The 21,401-nt window shown below is 45.7% G+C and overlaps 1 protein-coding gene across 3 annotated transcripts; it reads left to right on the top strand.

Annotated features, from left to right (window-relative positions):
* The first annotated feature begins 9,218 nt into the window (after positions 1–9,218).
* LOC121844470 (zinc finger protein 239-like) lies at positions 9,219–16,775 on the top strand. Of its 3 annotated transcripts, none has more exons than XM_042314601.1 (2): positions 9,219–9,501; positions 14,004–16,775. In XM_042314601.1, the coding sequence occupies exons 1-2, from the start codon at positions 9,309–9,311 to the stop codon at positions 15,050–15,052; spliced, it is 1,242 nt and encodes a 413-aa protein (XP_042170535.1). In that variant the 5' UTR covers positions 9,219–9,308; the 3' UTR covers positions 15,053–16,775. The 3 variants fall into 3 exon arrangements, with proteins under 3 accessions (XP_042170535.1, XP_042170537.1, XP_042170536.1); XM_042314603.1 differs by lacking the exon at positions 9,219–9,501 and adding an exon at positions 9,551–9,900; XM_042314602.1 differs by lacking the exon at positions 9,219–9,501 and adding an exon at positions 9,915–10,320.
* Positions 16,776–21,401: the final 4,626 nt, after the last annotated feature.

Here is a 21,401-nt window from a genome sequence, read left to right as displayed (position 1 = left end):
AAGTGGGACACAATCATGAAGTGGAACGACATTTATTGGATATTTCAAACTTTTTTAACAAATCAAAAACTGAAAAATTGGGCGTGCAAAATTATTCAGCCCCCTTAAGTTAATACTTTGTAGCGCCACCTTTTGCTGCGATTACAGCTGTAAGTCAGTTATGTCTCTATCAGTTTTGCACATCGAGAGACTGAAATTTTTTCCCATTCCTCCTTGCAAAACAGCTCGAGCTCAGTGAAGTTGGATGGAGAGCATTTGTGAACAGCAATTTTCAGTTCTTTCCAGATTCTCAATTGGATTCAGGTCTGTTTGACTTGGCCATTCTAACACCTGGATATGTTTATTTTTGAATCATTCCATTGTAGATTTTACTTTATGTTTTGGATCATTGTCTTGTTGAAAGACAAATCCCCCCAGTCTCAGGTCTTTGCAGACTTCAGGTTTTCTTCCAGAATGGTCCTGAATTTGGCTCCATCCATCGTCCCATCAATTTTAACCATCTTCCCTGTCCCTGCTGAAGAAAAGCAGGCCCAAACCATGATGCTGCCACCACCATGTTTGACAGTGGGGATGGTGTGTTCAGGGTGATGAGCTGTTTGAATTTAGCCCCAAACATAACGTTTTGCATTGTTGCCAAAAAGTTCAATTTTGCTGTTTCATCTGAAGAGCACCTTCTTCCACATGTTTGGTGTGTCTCCCAGGTGGCTTGTGGCAAACTTTAAACTACACTTTTTATGGATATCTTTAAGAAATGGCTTTCTTCTTGCCACTTTCCATAAAGGCCAGATTTGTGCAATTAGTTGATTGTTGTCCTTGATGGACAGAGTCTCCCACCTCAGCTGTAGATCTTGCAGTTTATCCAGAGTGATCATGGGCCTCTTGGCTGCATCTCTGATCAGTCTTCTCCTTGTATGAGCTGAAAGTTTAGAATAGCCCCCCAGGTCTTGGTAGATTTGTAGTGGTCTGATACTCCTTCCATTTCAATATTATCGCTTGCACAGTGCCCTTGGGATGTTTAAAGTTAGCTTTTTGTATCCAAATAGCCTTTAAACTTCTTCACAACAGTATCTATGTAGTTAGTTGGCTGTTCCTTGTTCTTCATGATGCTCTCTGCGCTTTTAACGGACCTCTGAGACTATCATAGTGCAGGTGCATTTATACTGAGACTTGATTACACACAGGTGTATTGTATTTATTATCATTAGTCATTTAGGTCAACATTGGATCATTCAGAGATCCTCACTGAACTTCTGGAGAGAGTTTGCTGCACTGAAAGTTAGTGGCTGAATAATTTTGCCCCCAATTTTTCAGTTTTTGATATGTTAAGAAAGTTTGAAATATGAATAAATGTCCCCACTTCATGATTGTGTCCCAGTTAGTTGTTGATTCTTCACAAAAAAATACAGTTTTATATCTTTATGTTTGAAGCCTGAAATGTGGAAAAGGTCCCCCAAGGGGGCCCTGAAGGCACTGTATATGTAGTTAGTTAGCTGTTTGATTGAATAGCCCCCCCCTGACCCTGAGTATATATGTAGTTAGTTAGCTGTTTGATTGAATAGCCCCCACCCTGAGTATATATGTAGTTAGTTAGCTGTTTGATTGAATAGCCCCCACCCTGAGTATATATGTAGTTAGTTAGCTGTTTGAATTGAATAGCCCCCCCCACCCTGAGTATATATGTAGTTAGTTAGCTGTTTGATTGAATAGCCCCCACCCTGAGTATGTATGTAGTTAGTTAGCTGTTTGATTGAATAGCCCCCACCCTGAGTATGTATGTAGTTAGTTAGCTGTTTGATTGAATAGCCCCCACCCTGAGTATGTATGTAGTTAGTTAGCTGTTTGAATAGCCCCCCACCCTGAGTATGTATGTAGTTAGCTGTGTTTTAGGGGCCTGTACAGGCTCATCTCATCACACAAGTCTAATAACGTTAGTTACTTACTCGGAGTCAATAGTTTTCTGTTTCAAAACCAGGAGAGCTGCCACATATTCGTTTAGGTTCTACAATGAGAGAGAGGATGGATTGTCCGTCAGCATAGTTTGGTGAAATATTAGCTAACTATCTTTTTCTCCAGGTTTGAAGCAAGTATAGACCAGTAGCCAGAGCCTTTCTCTCCTCACCTGGTGAAGCACAGTGCAGTTTTGACAGGCTCCAGTAGTTGCTCCTGAAGCGATTTTGGAAAGATTCTCCCCCGGCATCATGATAAGTCGTCACAGTTACTGTCCAATATCCCAAACTAGTAATGTAAAAAATATGTCAAAATAGAACTACTGACATTAAAAACACAAACACAACAAATTCGGCATGACACAAACGCACTGTCCCACGTTGACTCAGGACCCGGAATATACACAGGGTTGTCTATAGAAATGCCGGTCTGAAAAAGTCAAACCTTAGCGATATATTTTTTCAGATTTTTTATATATTACATTTTTATATTATTATTATTATTATTATAAACAAGAAATCATTACAAAAAGTACATGGGGGAACACAAGCATATATAAAGAATATTCCAAGGACAATGGGCTAGGGGAGGGGCAGGAGGCGGGGATGGGGGCGGGGCTTGGGGGTACAATTATCACATTACACAACGACCTTAAGGGGAATATTTTCACGTTTATCATTCTAACAGCTTATTTGTTGTATTTAATTGTCTTAAAATAAAGTTCCATTTATATTTGTAATGTAAAAAAAAAGTTTTGTTTGTACATTTACATTTGTGAATATGGCCAAAAGAATAATGAAATGAATTGTTTCAACTTATTTCTATATATAGTGTAAAATCTACAAAAATGTGTTTGATTATAAATCTACCGATGTCTTGCCACAGATTCCTTAAATGCATAAAATACTGAAAAAGATACAACACTGTTTCTGGGTGGTCATTACAAAAGGTACAATTTGAATTTATATGTTTCTTAACTTCTTCATGATATAGTGGTTGGCAGGATAATATTTATGAAGAATCTTTAAAGAAACTTCCTTAATTTTGTTAATAAGTCGGTATGTGTGTTTCCAACAGACATGATCAATAAAACCGTTCCAATATGGCATGACATAAGGAATAGATACAACATCCTGTTGAAACAAGGTTCCTATAGTTCTATTGTTGTTGAATGGACCAACATGACATAAGGAATAGATACAACATCCTGTTGAAACAAGGTTCCTATAGATCTATTGTTGTTGAATGGACCAACATGACATAAGGAATAGATACAACATCCTGTTGAAACAAGGTTCCTATAGCTCTATTGTTGTTGAATGGACCAACATGACATAAGGAATAGATACAACATCCTGTTGAAACAAGGTTCCTATAGCTCTATTGTTGTTGAATGGACCAACATGACATAAGGAATAGATACAACATCCTGTTGAAACAAGGTTCCTATAGATCTTGTTGTTGAACAGACCAACAGAAAAACTAATCTTTCCTGCTGATGAGTCAACATGGTTAATCGTAGGTATGTTCTGAGGGTCAGGTCTTGACAGGGACAGGTCTTGACAGGGTCAGGTCTTGACAGGGTCAGGTCTTGACAGGGTCAGGTCTTGACAGGGACAGGTCTTGACAGGGACAGGTCTTGACAGGGTCAGGTCTTGACAGGGTCAGGTCTTGACAGGGACAGGTCTTGACAGGGTCAGGTATTGACGGGGTCAGGTCTTGACGGGGTCAGGTATTTGACGGGGTCAGGTCTTGACAGGGACAGGTCTTGACGGGGTCAGGCCTTGACGGGGTCAGGTCTTGACGGGGTCAGGTCTTGACGGGGTCAGGCACTGACGGGGTCAGGCCTTGACGGGGTCAGGCCTTGACGGGGTCAGGTCTTGACGGGGTCAGGCCTTGACGGGGTCAGGCCTTGACGGGGTCAGGCCTTGACGGGGTCAGGTCTTGACGGGGTCAGGTCTTGACGGGGTCAGGCACTGACGGGGTCAGGCCTTGACGGGGTCAGGTCTTGACGGGGTCAGGTCTTGACAGGTTCCTGAATAATACAGCAACACCAGAGGGAATGGCATCTAAAACAATCACAACGTTTTTAGGTGTTACAGAGATCTTGTAAAGGAATAAGAATTCCTTATAACTAAGTAAAAGACCCTCTGAATTTACCAGTTGGCTCACCAATAGGATATTATTTCAGAACCAATATTCTAAAAACAAACAAGTATTTTTATACAATATGTCCTGATTATTCCATATATAAAATCTGTGCTTATAAATGAAGGACCATGACAAGAAGCATGCTGATGAAAAACAGAGCGCTTCACTAGAAAACATGCTGATGAAAAACAGAGCGCTTCACTAGAAAACATGCTGATGAAAAACAGAGCGCTTCAACTAGAAAACATGCTGATGAAAAACAGAGCGCTTCAACTAGAAAACATGCTGATGAAAAACAGAGCGCTTCAACTAGAAAACATGCTGATGAAAAACAGAGCGCTTCAGAAAAACAGAGCGCTTCACTAGAAAACATGCTGATGAAAAACAGAGCGCTTCAACTAGAAAACATGCTGATGAAAAACAGAGCGCTTCAACTAGAAAACATGCTGATGAAAAACAGAGCGCTTCAACTAAAAACATGCTGATGAAAAACAGAGCGCTTCAACTAGAAAACATGCTGATGAAAAACAGAGCGCTTCACTAGAAAACATGCTGATGAAAAACAGAGCGCTTCACTAGAAAACATGCTGATGAAAAACAGAGCGCTTCACTAGAAAACATGCTGATGAAAAACAGAGCGCCACTAGAACTTTGACAATATTCTAATTCCAAACCAACAGGAAGTCAAGGCCACCGAAAGCAGAGAACACAGGAGTACAGTTCCACATAGAAGTGGGTCTTCTTAGGAATTGTTTTATCCAATTGATCTCAAAAGTATTATTTAAGGCAGTAAAGTCCAGAAAATTCAGTCCACCATTCTCTTGTGTTCATTACAACAGCTTTCCTAACGTAACGGGTACGGTTTCTCCACAGAAAGTTGAAAAGCATCCGTTTGGTTATTTTACCGACAAGATATAAAGATAGAGTGGCCGTATGTTAGTCTAGAGATACCTTCAGCCTTGGTTATTAGGACTCTTCCTTTTAAAGAGAAGTCCCTCTGTAGCCATTGATTTAGCTTCTTCTGTTTAAAAAGAATAAGATGGTTCAAATGTAGTAAGCCTGTAGACTTCTGATCCTTAGTGATGGTTATACCTAAATATGTCATATATTCTTTCACTGGAAAACCATCATATGTCCAATCTTTGAGTTCATATGTGTTCATGTTAAGACATAATAAATGAGATATCACATTGTTTGAAATGGTAATCTGACTAGTGTCTTTCAGAACAATTGTAGTATCGTCAGCCAGCTGGCTTATAATAATTTCTTTACCATCTATGGAAATACCTTGTACTGGACTATTTAAATCATTTGTAAGAAGTTAGGTGATTAATAAAAACAGATACAGTGAGATAGGACAACTTGACCTAGTTCCTCTCTTCAACTCAAATCTAGGTGAGGGGCCATGTTTCAGTTTGATAGAGCTGTTACCATTCGTATAGAGAGTTTTAATAGCCTTATAGAAAAAATCCCCAAAGCCAAATGTCTCAAGGGAGTGGAAGAGGAACTGATGCTTTACTGTGTCAAATGCTTTACAAAAATAATAGAAGCTATCCACTGTTATCAGGTCTGAGTAGTCAATAAAAATAATACAAAGCTATCCACTGTTATCAGGTCTGAGTAGTCAATAAAAATAATAGAAGCTATCCTCTGTTATCAGGTCTGAGTAGTCAATAAAAATAATAGAAGCTATCCACTGTTATCAGGTCTGAGTAGTCAAGTATGTCTAATACTAGTCTGTTATTGTTAGAAATATGTCTGTTCCTCATAAAGCCAGACTGTGTTTCATCAATGACTGCATCCAGGACTTCTTTAATTATTTGTGCAAGTAGTAAGGCTAATATATTGTAGTCATTATTGTGTCTGGAACCTGTTTTGTTACTCCAAGCGAATGATCTGTCCGCCAGAAACCTCTCCCTCCATATATCAGTAAGATCAAACTTTTCCATAAAAAGTATTAAAGCCAAATTCTGATTGGTTGGCCTCCCTGGGGGCCATCTATCAGTTGAATTATCTATAGTAATGTTAAAGTCCCCTCCTATCAATAATAACGAATTGGGACATTTAGATAACCAATGAAGTATATGTTTCTCTACAGATTCAAGCAACTCATCATTCTCATGTTTGGTGTTGTACCCCTAGAAGTTTACAGTAATGAGCGTAATGTCATTGTAACTGATGACAGGATAAATAAAGTGACCAAAGGGGTCACAGTCCGAGTGTAGAATATTACCACCAGAGGTGGCGTTCAGATTTGGAATCAGCAGACATTGAGCGCGACTCCTAAAATATATATATATTTTTTCGAAGTTGTTTAGCAAATCAAAATAAGGCCTTGTGCTTCACATTGTTTCGTAACCCCCAGACCTTTGCATTTTTAAAATCAGTTTCTAAACCCAGAGGCGCTACAATGCGAGACTTGTGGGAACGCTTGGAAAGTGGACCACATATTATCCATTATATTGATAGGTGAGATTTAGGACTTTGTGGCTGTGGTAACTAGGGACGACCAGGCACAACTTCGAAGTGTTTTTTTTTTCTTCAAAGTTGCCGGGATGTCACGTGTCCTAGTTATATCAGTACCCTCATAGCAACCTAATCATTACGAAACGTCTATTCGATTAAATAAGCCACACGTAGCAAATAAGTCATTAGATTTTTTGTTAACCAAATTCGACAATCTCATTGATCTCCATAAAAAAACTCCTCGCTTGGTGAGCGGAAACAACGCCACCTACTGGAGAAGACAGATTTTGGTCCCAGCTTCGCCTCTTCCTCTCAGAGAAGACCAAGCAGGACGTTCTTCTTCTTCGGTGGAGTTTAACGGCGGTTGGCATCCAATATGTTGCATTACCGCCACCAACTGAACTATAGTATAAACCCATTCAACTTTGTGACGGAAAAAGGGGAAACGGGAAAAATACAATATATATTTAAATGTTTTAATGAACCCTTATTTTACCAGGTAAGTTGACTGAGAACACATTCTCATTTACAGCAATGACCTGGGGAATAGTTACAGGCGAGAGGAGGGGGGATGAATGAGCCAATTGTAAACTGGGGATTATTAGGTGTCCGTGATGGTACCAACTAGCCCTCATTAAAACCCACCACCTTATTCCACTACTTTAACCCCATCTAATCCTACCCCAGGCCAACGACCTGAGAGGACAGACCTTGTTCCACTAGAGGACGGACTTCATTCCACGAGAGGACAAACCTTATTCCACTAGAGAGGACAGACCTTATTCCACTAGAGAGGACAGATCTTATTCCACTAGAGAGGACAGACCTTATTCCACTAGAGAGGACAGACCTTATTCCACTAGAGATGACAGACCTTGTTCCACTAGAGGACTTCATTCCACGGACAGATTTATTCCATTCCACGAGAGGACAGATCTTATTCCACTAGAGAGGACAAACCTTATTCCACTAGAGAGGACAGACCTTATTCCACTAGAGAGGACAGATCTTATTCCACTAGAGAGGACAGACCTTATTCCACTAGAGAGGACAGACCTTATTCCACTACTTTAACCCCATCTGATCCTACTTCAGGCCAATGACCTGAGAGGAGAGGACACCACCACTCAGCACACCCTGTAACTCTTCTGAAGTCAAATCTCCTGCCCCCAAGTAATTCTCTGCAGCTGCCACCCCATCATCTATTGTCTGTGACTTACGTTCCATCTCTGCTGTACAGCTGATAACCGTTGCTATGAACGCTGAGAAGCCAACCTTACTGAAACATATATCACTCATTGGCCGATCCCTCTGTTCTGGCACAGATCTACTATTCACGGGGATCCTCTCAGAAACCCACAGCCTTGATCCGCCCTCCTATACTTCCTTCACTGCCTCAACATACCACATCTCCTGCACTACTCTGACCCTGGTCACCTCAACCTGCCTCAACATACCACATCTCCTGCACTACTCTGACCCTGGTCACCTCAACCTGCCTCAACATACCACATCTCCTGCACTACTCTGACCCTGGTCACCTCAACATACCACATCTCTGCACTACTCTGACCCTGGTCACCTCACATACCACATCTCCTGCACTACTCTGACCCTGGCCACCTCAACATACCACATCTCCTACACTACCTGACCCTGGCCACCTCAACATACCACATCTCCTACACTACTCTGACCCTGGTCACCTCAACATACCACATCTTCTGCACTACTCTGACCCTGGTCACCTCAACATACCACATCTCCTGCACTACTCTGACCCTGGCCACCTCAACATACCACATCTCCTACACTACTCTGACCCTGGTCACCTCAACATACCACATCTCCTACACTACTCTGACCCTGGTCACCTCAACATACCACATCTCCTACACTACTCTGACCCTGGTCACCTCAACATACCACATCTCCTACACTACTCTGACCCTGGTCACCTCAACATACCACATCTCCTACACTACCTCTACCACATCTCTGACCCTGGGTCACCTCAACATACCACATCTCCTGCACTACTCTGACCCTGGTCACCTCAACATACCACATCTCCTGCACTACTCTGACCCTGGTCACCCTGGTCAACATACCACATCTCCTGCACTACCTGACCCTGGTCACCTCAACATACCACATCTCCTGCACTACTCTGACCCTGGTCACCTCAACTATACCCTGGTCACAACCTGCCTCAACATACCACATCCTACACTGACCTGACCCTGGTCACCTCAACATACCACATCTCCTACACTACTCTGACCCTGGTCACCTCAACATACCACATCTCCTGCACTACTCTGACCCTGGTCACCTCAACCTGCCTCAACATACCACATCTCCTGCACTACTCTGACCCTGGCCACCTCAACCTGCCTCAACATACCACATCTCCTGCACTACTCTGACCCTGGCCACCTCAACCTGCCTCTCTCACCTTTAATCACTCCACTTGTATTGTGCGACAGCTAATAACAGTGAATTGTACTAAAATGTTAGTGTTACAATAATTATTTAATCTATTTTAATTACGTATTATTTAATAATATCAGCCATTGCTTAGAAATGAACATTACTCTCTCTATTTTACAGTTTTCCGATGATTGCTTTTATTTTGAAGCCCAAAACCGGAAGTGACGTTGACTCTACGTCCTGTTTTCTAAACGCAAAGAATACACTGCTAGTTTATAAGCTTAACTTAGCTATTCACTACGAAGTTTAAAATGTCTAGAATAGAACTATTAAAGTCGTTTTTCAACCAGAGATTAGCAGCTGCTGCCGAAGAGATATTCCGGGTCGTGGAGAAAACGATAGCAGAGTATCAGGACGAAATGTCCCGCTCGGAAGAGAGGAACAGCCGTCTACAGAAGCTGCTCGATATCACTATTAAACCAGAAATAAAGTTGTATAGAGCAGGTTTGTGAATGATTCACTAGATATGTTTACATTGTTAGTAGGTAGATGTTAGTTAGCTTCTAGACGCCGTCGCCCCCTCAGTGGACCAGGGCCCTTATCCACAAAGCATTTTAGGAGTATCTGATCTGGGATCCGTTTTCCCATTAGATTATATCTACAGATCCCAGATCAGCACTGCTGCTCTGAGATGCTTTGTGTAAATGTGCCCAGAGTTAATGTAGTGTTTCCCCGTTCATAGACACTAATTAACTTCAGATCCCAGATCAGCACTGCTGCTCTGAGATGCTTTGTGTAAATGTGCCCAGAGTTAATGTAGTGTTTCCCCGTTCATAGACACTAATTAACTTCAGATCCCAGATCAGCACTGCTGCTCTTATTGATGAATGTTTCATCTTCCGGGTGAGTTTTGTCGTTCGGTCTGAACGAGAACAAACATAGCTTGGGATACGGTTTTGGAAACAAGGAACTTATCTTTTATATCAGCAATAAATACTTTTTCAAAAAGCAAAAAGTTAAATAGAGTATCACAGTGTGAGTCATAATACCCATAAAACCAAAGCAGTCAAAAAAAGGAAATGGTTCCAATTGTTTTTCCACAATGTTTCCCATAGTGGATTTGAGAAACATTTAAAATAAGGGCTGTGTTTCGTGTAGGCCTACCCTGGGGTAACATTTAGATAATTGTGTAAATCTCTCTAGGACAATGTGACTTGCCTGTATCTACCCCCACCAAATGAAACGCTAATTAGTTGCTAATGTGGCTTTCATTAAGCACAAATGCCATGATGATCTGGATAAGACTGCCTAATCGAGGCAAAGGTAAGAATTTCTGGATTAACTTTCTAATGTTGGCTAAATGTAGTAGTGAATAAATTAACTACATTTCATTCAAGTGACAATTCTGTGAATTGTCTTGTGCAAGTTTTAAATGGACACAATACCTGTTAGCAAAAGGTGTCAGCTAGATATGACCTGCAGGGATTTGTAGTCTTCAATGGATGTCTACTTTGATGCTAATTAGCATTTTAGAATGTGAGATGAATAAGTTGATAAAAGTCACCTTGTCCGAGAGCGATTTACCTGGTTATTAAAAGGTAAGGACACACGAAACACAGCCCTCATTTGAAGTGTTTCTAAAATCCCCTATGGGGGGAAATGATTGGAACCATTTCCCTGTTTAACCGCTAGGTTTTATGGGTATTATGACACCTCCACTGTGGAGCTCTATTACTACACAGCTTTCTAAGGTAAGTGTTCCCACACAGCCACATCTCCGTGTTACACCGTGTGTACATAAACCAGAGGACACCACCGGTGCTGATTGTCTATCGAGCTCAGAATGACTGTAACGGAACGCAGCCAGAAACATGTCGTTGAAAACTACTGCCACTAATAAAGCTGTTAAAACAGTGGACAGTAAGTGTGTATTCTGGATGTTGACGTGATGTGAAAGGGCTATGTATTTAGAACCACATCGATGGAGCGTTTGTCTGTTTTGTCTGCCAGAGCCTGTCTACTTCTGACAATAACCAGGTCCCTGGCCCTTAAGGAGTACTGGTAGGCTGACCTACACTCCTTTTAGAGTACATGGTTGGCCTAGTGCACTGGCTCCCTAACTGTTTATAGTCCTGTACCCCGTCAAACATTCAACCTCCAGCTTTACCCCCTCTAGCACCAGGGTCAGCTGTACCCCCTCTAGCACCAGGGTCAGCTGTACCCCCTCTAGCACCAGGGTCAGCTGTACCCCCTCTAGCACCAGGGTCAGCTGTACCCCCTCTAGCACCAGGGTCAGCTGTACCTCCTCTAGCACCAGGGTCAGCTGTACCCCCTCTAGCACCAGGGTCAGCTGTGTCCCCCTCTAGCACCAGGGTCAGCTGTACCCCTTCCACCAGGGTCAGCTGTACCCCTCTAGCACCAGGGTCAGCTGTACCCCCTCTAGCACCAGGGTCAGCTGTACCCCCTCTAGCACCAGGGTCAGCTGTACCCCCTCTAGCACCAGGGTCAGCTGTACCCCTCTAGCACCAGGGTCAGCTGTACCCCCTCTAGCACCAGGGTCAGCTGTACCCCCTCTAGCACCAGGGTCAGCTGTACCCCCTCTAGCACCAGGGTCAGCTGTACCCCCTCTAGCACCAGGGTCAGCTGTACCCTCTAGCACCAGCGTCAGCTGTACCCCTCTAGCACCAGGGTCAGCTGTACCCCCTCTAGCACCAGCGTCAGCTGTACCCCCTCTAGCACCAGCGTCAGCTGTACCCCTCTAGCACCAGCGTCAGCTGTACCCCCTCTAGCACCAGGGTCAGCTGTACCCCCTCTAGCACCAGCGTCAGCTGTACCCCCTCTAGCACCAGGGTCAGCTGTACCCCCTCTAGCACCAGGGTCAGCTGTACCCCCTCTAGCACCAGGGTCAGCTGTACCCCCTCTAGCACCAGGGTCAGCCATCATTGTAAGCCTGCCACACACACTATACATTTATTAACTGTTCTCACAACCCAGGATGTGGGAAGTGACAAAGAGCTCTTATAGGACCAGGGCACAAATAATATAATAATTATCAATAATTTTGCTCTTTATTTAACCATCTTACATATGAAACCTTATTTGTTCATCAAATGGTGAATAACTCACCACAGGTTAATGAGAAGGAAGGATGCACATAACTCTGCAATGTTGGGTTGCATTGGAGAGAGTGTCAGTCTTAAATCATTTTCCACACAGTCTGTGCCTGTATTTAGTTTTCATGCTAGTGAGGGCCGAGAATCCACTCTCACATAGGTACGTGGTTGCAAAGGGCATCAGTGTCTTAACAGCGCAATTTGCCAAGGCAGAATACTCTTAGTGCAGCCCTATTCAGAAATCTGGCAGTGGCTTCTGATTAAATCCAATTTTCACAGAACCGCTTGTTGCAATTTCGATGAGGCTCTCTTTTACAGTGGACTTGAGGCAGGGCATGAAAGGGATAACGAATCCAGTTTATGTCATCTGTTTCAGGAAAATACCAGCGTAACTCCGATGCTTCGCTATATCACATTTGACATTGTCCGTTAAGCTCGATAACTCGAGCTTAACGGACAATGTTTACACACCAAATCCTACAGTGATGGAAAGACCTGTGTGTTGTTAACGCAGACAGAGAAGAGCTCCAACTTCTTAATCAGCCTCAGTTTTGTCCCACACATTGAATATAGTTGCGGAGAGTCCCTGTAATCCTAGATTCAGATCATTCAGGGGAGAAAAAACATCACCCAGATAGGCCAGTCGTGTGAGAAACTCGTCATCATGCAAGCGGTCAGACAAGAAAATTATGGTCAGTAAACTTTAAGCTCGTCTCTCAATTTAAAAAAACGTGTCAATACTTTCCCCCTCGATAACCAGCGCTCTTCTGTATGTTGTAAAAGTGTTACATGGTCGCTGCCCATATCATTGCATAATGCAGAAACTATACGAGAGTTCAGGGGTCTTGCTTTAACAAAGTTAACCATTTTCATTGTGGTGTCCAAAACGTCTTTCAAGTGGTCAGGCGTTCCCTTGGCAGCAAGAGCCTCTAGGGGGATGCTGTAGTGTACCCAAGAGCCTCTAGGTTGATACTGCAGCCTACCCAAGAGCCTCTAGGTTGATACTGCAGTCTACCCAAGAGCCTCTCGGTGGATGCTGCAGTCTACCCAAGAGCCTCTAGGTTGATACTGCAGTCTACCCAAGAGCCTCTAGGTTGATACTGCAGTCTACCCAAGAGCCTCTAGGGGGATGCTGCAGTGTACATAAGAGCCTCTAGGGGGATGCTGCAGTGCTGAGCAGTGCTGCAGTGTACCCAAGAGCCTCTAGGGGATGCTGCAGTGTACCCAAGAGCCTCTAGGGGATGCTGCAGTGTACCCAAGAGCCTCTAGGGGATGCTGCAGTGTACCCAAGAGCCTCTCGTGGATGATGCTGCAGTCTACCCAAGAGCCTCTAGGGGGATGCTGCAGTCTACCCAAGAGCCTCTAGGGGGATGCTGCAGTCTACCCAAGAGCCTCTAGGGGGATGCTGCAGTCTACCCAAGAGCCTCTAGGTGGATGCTGCAGTCTACCCAAGAGCCTCTAGGTGGATGCTGCAGTGTACCCAAGTGGCATCGGGAGCAACTGCTTGCAGGGGCATTACCGCTCCACGATGTCTCCCTGTCATGGCTTTTACACCATCAGTACAGATACCAACATGAGCAGCAGCTACGTTTGGCTTCATACGGACCGTTAGTGGAATTACCGCGAGAGAGTAACGGTTAATGTGATTGGATGTTAATTACTTGGCTAGGCTGCCTGTATTTGACATTGTGTTGTTATTTAGCTATTTTTGTCAGTGAAACGAGGCTACTCAGGCAAGAGAGAAAAAAAACTCACCCAAATGTAGAGCCCCGTTGGAAAATATAAATGGACTGTTTGAAAATGGGAATCACATTTTTATTTGGCATACCTCCATTTGGGAATACCTGGCCCAGTGTATTGTTCTGATCTCTGTCTCTGCTTCCTTCCTTCCAGACACCCAGCTGCAGCAGCTCCCAGCCTGTGGAGAACAGGTTCCCTCTGAGCAGGAGGAGTGGATCCACAGTCTGGGCCAGGAGGATCCACAGTCTGGGCCAGGAGGATCCACAGTCTGGGGCAGGAGGATCCACAGTCTGGTGCAGGAGGATCCACAGCTCGTACACATTAAAGAGGAACAGCAGGAACTCTGGACCAGTCTGGGGGAAGGTCAGGAGTCTGACACCACAGAGTTCATATTCACTTCCGCTTGTGTGCAAAGTGACTGTAATCAGGACCCACCTCAGCCCTCACATCTCTACCAGACCCAGAGTACCAGCACCTCATACGAACAGTTGAAAAGAGGAACTAGAGAGGACCGTCAACTATTAGAGACACCCAGTGCTTCTCAGCCCATCTCTGCAGTGAAGTCGATCCATCCTAGTTCTCCCTCTAAGAGTCGCTGTAAGGTGTGTGGGAAAATGTTTCTCATGAAAAGCTATTTCTTTAAACATGTGCGAATGCACACCAAGATGAGAGAACGTGTCTGTGGGGTGTGTGGAAAACAGGTTGAGGTAGAGGCTATAAAAGATCACGTTGAAGCTCACATCGATGCTCAGTTTACCTGTCAGTTCTGCAGTAAAGGTTTCACTAAGAATAATGCTCTGAGGTTACACATGAGGATCCACACAGGGGAGAAGCCCTACCGCTGTTCTGTCTGCGGCAGAGGGTTCGCAGGAGCAACCAATCTAACCAATCACATGAGGATCCACACAGGGTATAAACCCCACCGCTGTACTGAGTGTGGAAGGTGTTTCTCTGTCCTGGGTCATCTCCAGACACACATGAGGAGCCACACGGGGGAGAAACCCTACCGGTGTACTGTCTGTGGTAAAGGGTTTAGTGTGAGCTGCAACCTGACGCAGCACATGATGATACACACAGGGGAGAGACCTTACCACTGTCCTGACTGTCAGAAAGGATTCATCACCATGGTCCGGCTGAGGAGACATCAGATGGCCGTTCACATGCAGGGAGAAATGTTCTTCTGCAATGAACAACAGCTGTAAAACCATGCAGGCCTTGAAACACACAGTAGAGTACAGAGAGAGACAGAGATGACATGATGAGCCCTGAGGTAAGACACAGAGAGAGACAGCGATGACATGATGAGCCCTGACGTAAGACACAGAGAGACAGCGATGACATGATGAGCCCTGACATAAGACACAGAGAGACAGCGATGACATGATGAGCCCTGACATAAGACACAGAGAGACAGCGATGACATGATGAGCCCTGACGTAAGACACAGAGAGAGACAGAGATGACATGATGAGCCCTGAGGTAAGACACAGAGAGAGACAGCGATGACATGATGAGCCCTGACGTAAGAGACAGAGAGAGACAGAGATGACATGATGAGCCCTGAGGTAAGACACAGAGAGAGACAGCGATGACATGATGAGCCCTGACGTAAGACACAGAGAGACAGCGATGACATGATGAGCCCTGACATAAGACACAGAGAGACAGCGATGACATGATGAGCCCTGACGTAAGACACAGAGAGACAGAGATGACATGATGAGCCCTGACATAAGACACAGAGAGACAGCGATGACATGACGTAAGACACAGAGAGACAGCGATGACGTAAGACACACAGAGAGACTAGCTTCCACCTGTAAGAGGAGACTTCTTGGTGAATAAGACATGACTGAACTGCTGGACTTCAGATTTAACAGAGAAGTTGGTGGACCGTATCTTCTGAGCAACAGAAGTCCCTGATCATTAGTTAGAACAGTTGTTTCTCAGACTGTTTGAGGCCTGGGACCCCTTCTGTGTGCTAAATTCATCAGGGACACCCTCATCAGAACACAACTAGAGTGAGATAGAAAATAGCATACAAGGAATTTTACTGTGACTTTGGCAGTGCATTGTGGGACAAACCAAGTCCCCTGGAAGGAACATTTTAAAAGGCATCACAGAAATGAGCAGTTTTCAAGCTAATTTCCATATACTGTCATCTGTTGTTGAGAGTAAAACATCTTGTTTATATACTGTCATCTATTGTTAAGAGTTAAACATCTTGTTCATGTACTGTCATCTGTTGTTAAGAGTTAAACATCTTGTTCATGTACTGTCATCTGTTGTTGAGAGTTAAACATCTTGTTCATGTACTGTCATCTGTTGTTGAGAGTTAAACATCTTGTTCATGTACTGTCATCTGTTGTTGAGAGTTAAACATCTTGTTCATGTACTGTCATCTGTTGTTGAGAGTTAAACATCTTGTTCATATACTGTCATCTGTTGTTGAGAGTTAAACATCTTGTTCATGTACTGTCATCTGTTGTTGAGAGTTAAACATCTTGTTCATGTACTGTCATCTGTTGTTGAGAGTTAAACATCTTGTTCATATACTGTCATCTGTTGTTGAGAGTTAAACATCTTGTTCATGTACTGTCATCTGTTGTTAAGAGTTAAACATCTTGTTTATATACTGTCATCTGTTGTTAAGAGTTAAACATCTTGTTTATATACTGTCATCTATTGTTGAGAGTTAAACATCTTGTTCATATACTGTCATCTGTTGTTGAGAGTTAAACATCTTGTTCATGTACTGTCTGTCATCTGTTGTTGAGAGTAAAACATCTTGTTTATATACTGTCATCTGTATTGTCACATCTGCTTAATGTTGCTAACCTAAAATCTACAGTGATTGGGGATCTTTCACTATTCTACCTATTTGACTTTAACTTGAGAATAAAATGTGTTGTTTAAATAGTGTAATCTGCTGTAATGTGTCATGAATATCTGCTTAATGTTGCTTTGGGGATGTTTCTCTATGTTGTGGTACATTGGGGAAGTTGGGAGAAACACGGTGACATCGTAACTCTTCCTGTGTTAAGTCCCTGATCCTGTGGTTAACCACGTTCCATTCTGCCGCTCGTCTGGACAGAAAGAAAGGGCTCTAGAATGTTAACAATGGAAGCCTTGACAACAGCCCTAAATCACCCTCGGAACATCCAGAGGACAGAGAGAGAGAGCTCTTAGAGGAGTCGTTGGTGAGAGAGAGCTCTTAGAGGAGTCGTTGGTTAGAGAGAGCTCTTAGAGGAGTCATTGGTGAGAGAGAGCTCTTAGAGGAGTCGTTGGTTAGAGAGAGCTCTTAGAGGAGTCATTGGTGAGAGAGAGAGCTCAGAGGAGTCATTGGTGAGAGAGCTCTTAGTGGAGTCGTTGGTGAGAGAGAGAGACCTCTTAGAGGAGTCGTTGGTTAGAGAGAGCTCTTAGAGGAGTCGTTGGTTAGAGAGAGCTCTTAGAGGAGTCATTGGTGAGAGAGAGCTCTTAGAGGAGTCGTTGGTTAGAGAGAGCTCTTAGAGGAGTCATTGGTGAGAGAGAGCTCTTAGAGGAGTCATTGGTGAGAGAGCTCTTAGTGGAGACGTTGGTGAGAGAGAGAGACCTCTTAGAGGAGTCGTTGGTGAGAGAGAGAGCGCTCTTAGAGGAGTCGTTGGTGAGAGAGAGAGTGCTCTTAGAGGAGTCGTTGGTGAGAGAGAGAGCTCTTAGAGGAGTCGTTGGTGAGAGAGAGAGAGCGCTCTTAGAGGAGTCGTTGGTGAGAGAGAGAGAGCGCTCTTAGAGGAGTCGTTGGTGAGAGAGAGAGCTCTTAGAGGAGTCGTTGGTGAGAGAGAGAGCTCTTAGAGGAGTCGTTGGTGAGAGAGAGACCTCTTAGAGGAGTCGTTGGTCAGAGAGAGACCTCTTAGAGGAGTCGTTGGTGAGAGAGAGAGAGACCTCTTAGAGGAGTCGTTGGTCAGAGAGAGACCTCTTAGAGGAGTCGTTGGTGAGAGAGAGAGAGTGATTGGTGATTAACATCATAGTGTCGTTGGTGATTAACATCATACTGCATGTCTGGTGGAGTTACCAAACTAAACATCCATATTAGTAGTAGATACTTTCTGTAGGGTTAGAATTAGATATTTTCTGTAGGGTGTTCAATCGGGTTCAAGTCTGGGCTCTGGCTGGGCCACTCGAGGACATTCAGAGACTTGTCCCGAAGCCACTCCTTCATTGTCTTGGTTGTGTGCTTTGGGTCGTTGTTCCGTTCAAAGGTGAACCTTCGCCCCAGTCTGAGGTCCTGAGCACGCTAGAGCGGTATTTCATCAAGGATCTCTCTGTCCTTTGCTCTGTTTATCTTTGCCTCCATCCTGACTAGTCTCCCAGGCCCTGCAGCTGAAAAACACCCCCACAGCATGATGCTGCCACCACCATGCTTCACCATAGAGATGGTGCCAGGTTTCCTCCAGACGTGACTCTTGGCATTCAGACCAAAGAGTTGAGTCTTGGTTTCATCAGACCAGAGAATCTTGTTTCTCATGGTCTTTAGTCTTTAGGTGCCTTTTGGCAAACTCCAAGCTGGTTGTCATGTGCCTTTTACTGAGGAGTGGCTTCCATCTGGCCACTCTACCATAAAGTGCTGCAGAGATGGTTGTCCTTCTGGAAGGTTCTCCCATCTCCACAGAGGAACTCTGGAGCTCTGTCAGAGTGACCATTCTCGCCTGATTGCTCAGTCTGGCTGGGCGGCCAGTTCTTGGTGGTTCCAAACTTCACCCATTTAAGAATGATGGAGGCCACTGTGTTCTTGGGGCCCTTCAATGCTGCAGAAATTGTTTGGTACCCTTCCCCAAATCTGTGCTTTGACACAATCCTGTCTCGGCGCTCTACGTACAATTCATTTGACCTCATGGCTTGGTTTTTGCTCTGACATGCACTGTCAACTGTGGGACCTTGAATGGACATGTGTGCACCTTTCCAAATCATGTCCAATCCATTTCATTTACCACAGCTGGACTCCAATCAAGTTGTAGAAACATCTCAAGGATGATCGGTGGAAACAGGATGCACCTGAGCTCAATGTTGAGTCTCATAGAAAAGGGTCTGAATACTTATGTAAAATAAGGTATTTGTTTTTATTTTTAATACATTTGCCAACATTTCTAAAAACCAGTTTTAATTTTGTCATTATGGGGTATTGTGTGTAGATTTCTGAGGATTATAAGGCTGTAACGTAACAAAAATGGAAAAAGTCAAGGGGAGAAAATAATCCTCATCAAACTCTGTCAATTTAAACTAGAGATCCGTTTTTTTGCATGGGCAGTGTCTCAAAACCACACTGAGCCCACCCCAAACCCCCACATTAAGCCCACCCCAAACCCCCACATTAAGCCCACCCCAAACCCCCACATTAAGCCCACCCCAAACCCCCAAAGCCCCCCCAAACCCCCACATTAAGCCCAAACCCCCACAACTGAGCCCCCCCAAACCCCCACACTGAGCCCACCCCAAAACCCCACATTAAGCCCACCCCAAACCCCCACATTAAGCCCACCCCAAACCCCCACACTAGGCCCCCACAAACCTCCACATTAAGCCCACCCCAAACCCCCCACACTAGGCCCCCCAAACCTCCACATTAGGCCCACCCCAAACCCCCACACTAGGCCCCCAAACCCCCACACTAGGCCCATCCCAAACCCCCACAATAGGCCCACCCCAAACCCCCACAGCTAGACCCCCAAACACTCACACAGACCCCCCCAAGGATGATCCCAAAATCCCCGCACTGACCCCCCAAACCCCCCACACTAGGCCTCCCAACATCCCCACACTGATCCCCCAAACCCCCACACTAAGCCCACCGCAAACCCCCACCCTAAGCCCACCCCTCACCCCCACCCCCCACCCTAAGCCCCCACATTAAGCCCACCCCAAACCCCCACATTAAGCCCACCCCAAACCCCCACATCAAGCCCACCATTAAGCCCACCCCAAACCCCCACATTAAGCCCACCCCAAACCCCCACATTAAGCCCACCCCAAACCCCCACACTAGGCCCCCACAAACCTCCACATTAAGCCCACCCCAAACCCCCACACTAGGACCCCCAAACCTCCACATTAGGCCCACCCCAAACCCCCACACTAGGCCCCCAAACCTCCACATTAGGCCCACCCCAAACCCCCACACTAGGCCCCCACAAACCTCCGCATTAAGCCCACCCAAACCCCCCAAACCCCCACACTAGGCCCCCAAACCTGCACATTAGGCCCACCCCAAACCCCCACATTAAGCCCACCCCAAACCCCCACATTAAGCCCACCCCAGACCCCCACATTAATCCCACCCCAAACCCCCACACTAGGTCCCCCACAAACCTCCACATTAAGCCCACCCCAAACCCCCCACATTAAGCCCACCCCAAACACTCACACAGACCCCCAAAATCCCCATACTGACCCCCCAAACCCCCCACACTAGGCCTCCCAACATCCCCACACTGATCCCCCAACCCCCACACTAAGCCCACCCCAAACCCCCACCCTAAGCCCACCCCTCACCCCCACCCTAAGCCCACCCCTCACCCCCACATTAAGCCCACCCCAAACCCCCACATTAAGCCCACCCCAAACCCCCACATTAAGCCCACCCCAAACCCCCACACTAGGCCCCCACAAACCTCCACATTAAGCCCACCCCAAACCCCCACATTAAGCCCACCCCAAACACTCACACAGACCCCCCAAAATCCCCCACACTGACCCCCAAACCCCCATACTAGGCCTCCCAACATCCCCACACTGATCCCCCCACACTAAGCCCACCCCAAACCCCCACCCTAAGCCCACCCCTCACCCCCACCCTCTAAGCCCACCCTAAGCCCCCCATTAAGCCCACCCTAAACCCCCACATTAAGCCCACCCCAAACCCCCACATTAAGCCCACCCCAAACCCCCCCCCTACATTAAGCCCACCCCAAACCCCCCCCACACTAGGCCCCCACAAACCTCCACATTAAGCCCACCCCAGACCCCCACATTAAGCCCACCCCAAACCCCCACATTAAGCCCACCCCAAACCTCCACATTAAGCCCACCCCAAACCCCCACATTAAGCCCACCCCAAACCCCCACATTAAACCCACCCCAAACACCCACACTAGGCCCCCCCAAACCTCCACATTAAGCCCACCCCAGACCCCCTCATTAAGCCCACCCCAAACCCCCACATTAAGCCCCCCAAACCTCCATTAAGCCCACCCCAAACCTCCACATTAAGCCCACCCCAAACCCCCACATTAAGCCCCCAACCCCCCCCCCAAACCCCCCCCAAACCTCCACATTAAGCCCATCCCCCAAAGCCCCCCAAACCCCACACTAGGCCCATCCCAAACCCCCACAATAGGCCCACCCCAAACCCCCACACTAGACCCCCAAACACTCACACAGACCCCCAAAATCCCCGCACTGACCCCCAAACCCCCACACTAGGCCTCCCAACATCCCCACACTGATACCCCCAACCCCCCACACTAAGCCCACCCCAAACCCCCACCCTAAGCCCACCCCTCACCCCCACCCTAAGCCCAC

The sequence above is a fragment of the Oncorhynchus tshawytscha genome, unplaced genomic scaffold (assembly GCF_018296145.1).
Source record: "Oncorhynchus tshawytscha isolate Ot180627B unplaced genomic scaffold, Otsh_v2.0 Un_scaffold_16373_pilon_pilon, whole genome shotgun sequence".
Classification (NCBI taxonomy): Eukaryota; Metazoa; Chordata; class Actinopteri; order Salmoniformes; family Salmonidae; genus Oncorhynchus; species Oncorhynchus tshawytscha.
Note: the sequence above shows the minus strand (reverse complement) of the source record. Positions and strands in the feature narration are given on the sequence as shown.

What these genes read in the sequence shown, in the direction of transcription:
- LOC121844470 (XM_042314601.1), top strand. Translation starts at nt 9,309, where the DNA reads ATGTCTAGAATAGAACTATTAAAGTCGTTTTTCAACCAGAGATTAGCA. An exon ending in AATAAAGTTGTATAGAGCAG is followed by an intron (nt 9,502 to 14,003) that starts GTTTGTGAATGA and finishes CCTTCCTTCCAG; the next exon opens with ACACCCAGCTGCAGCAGCTC.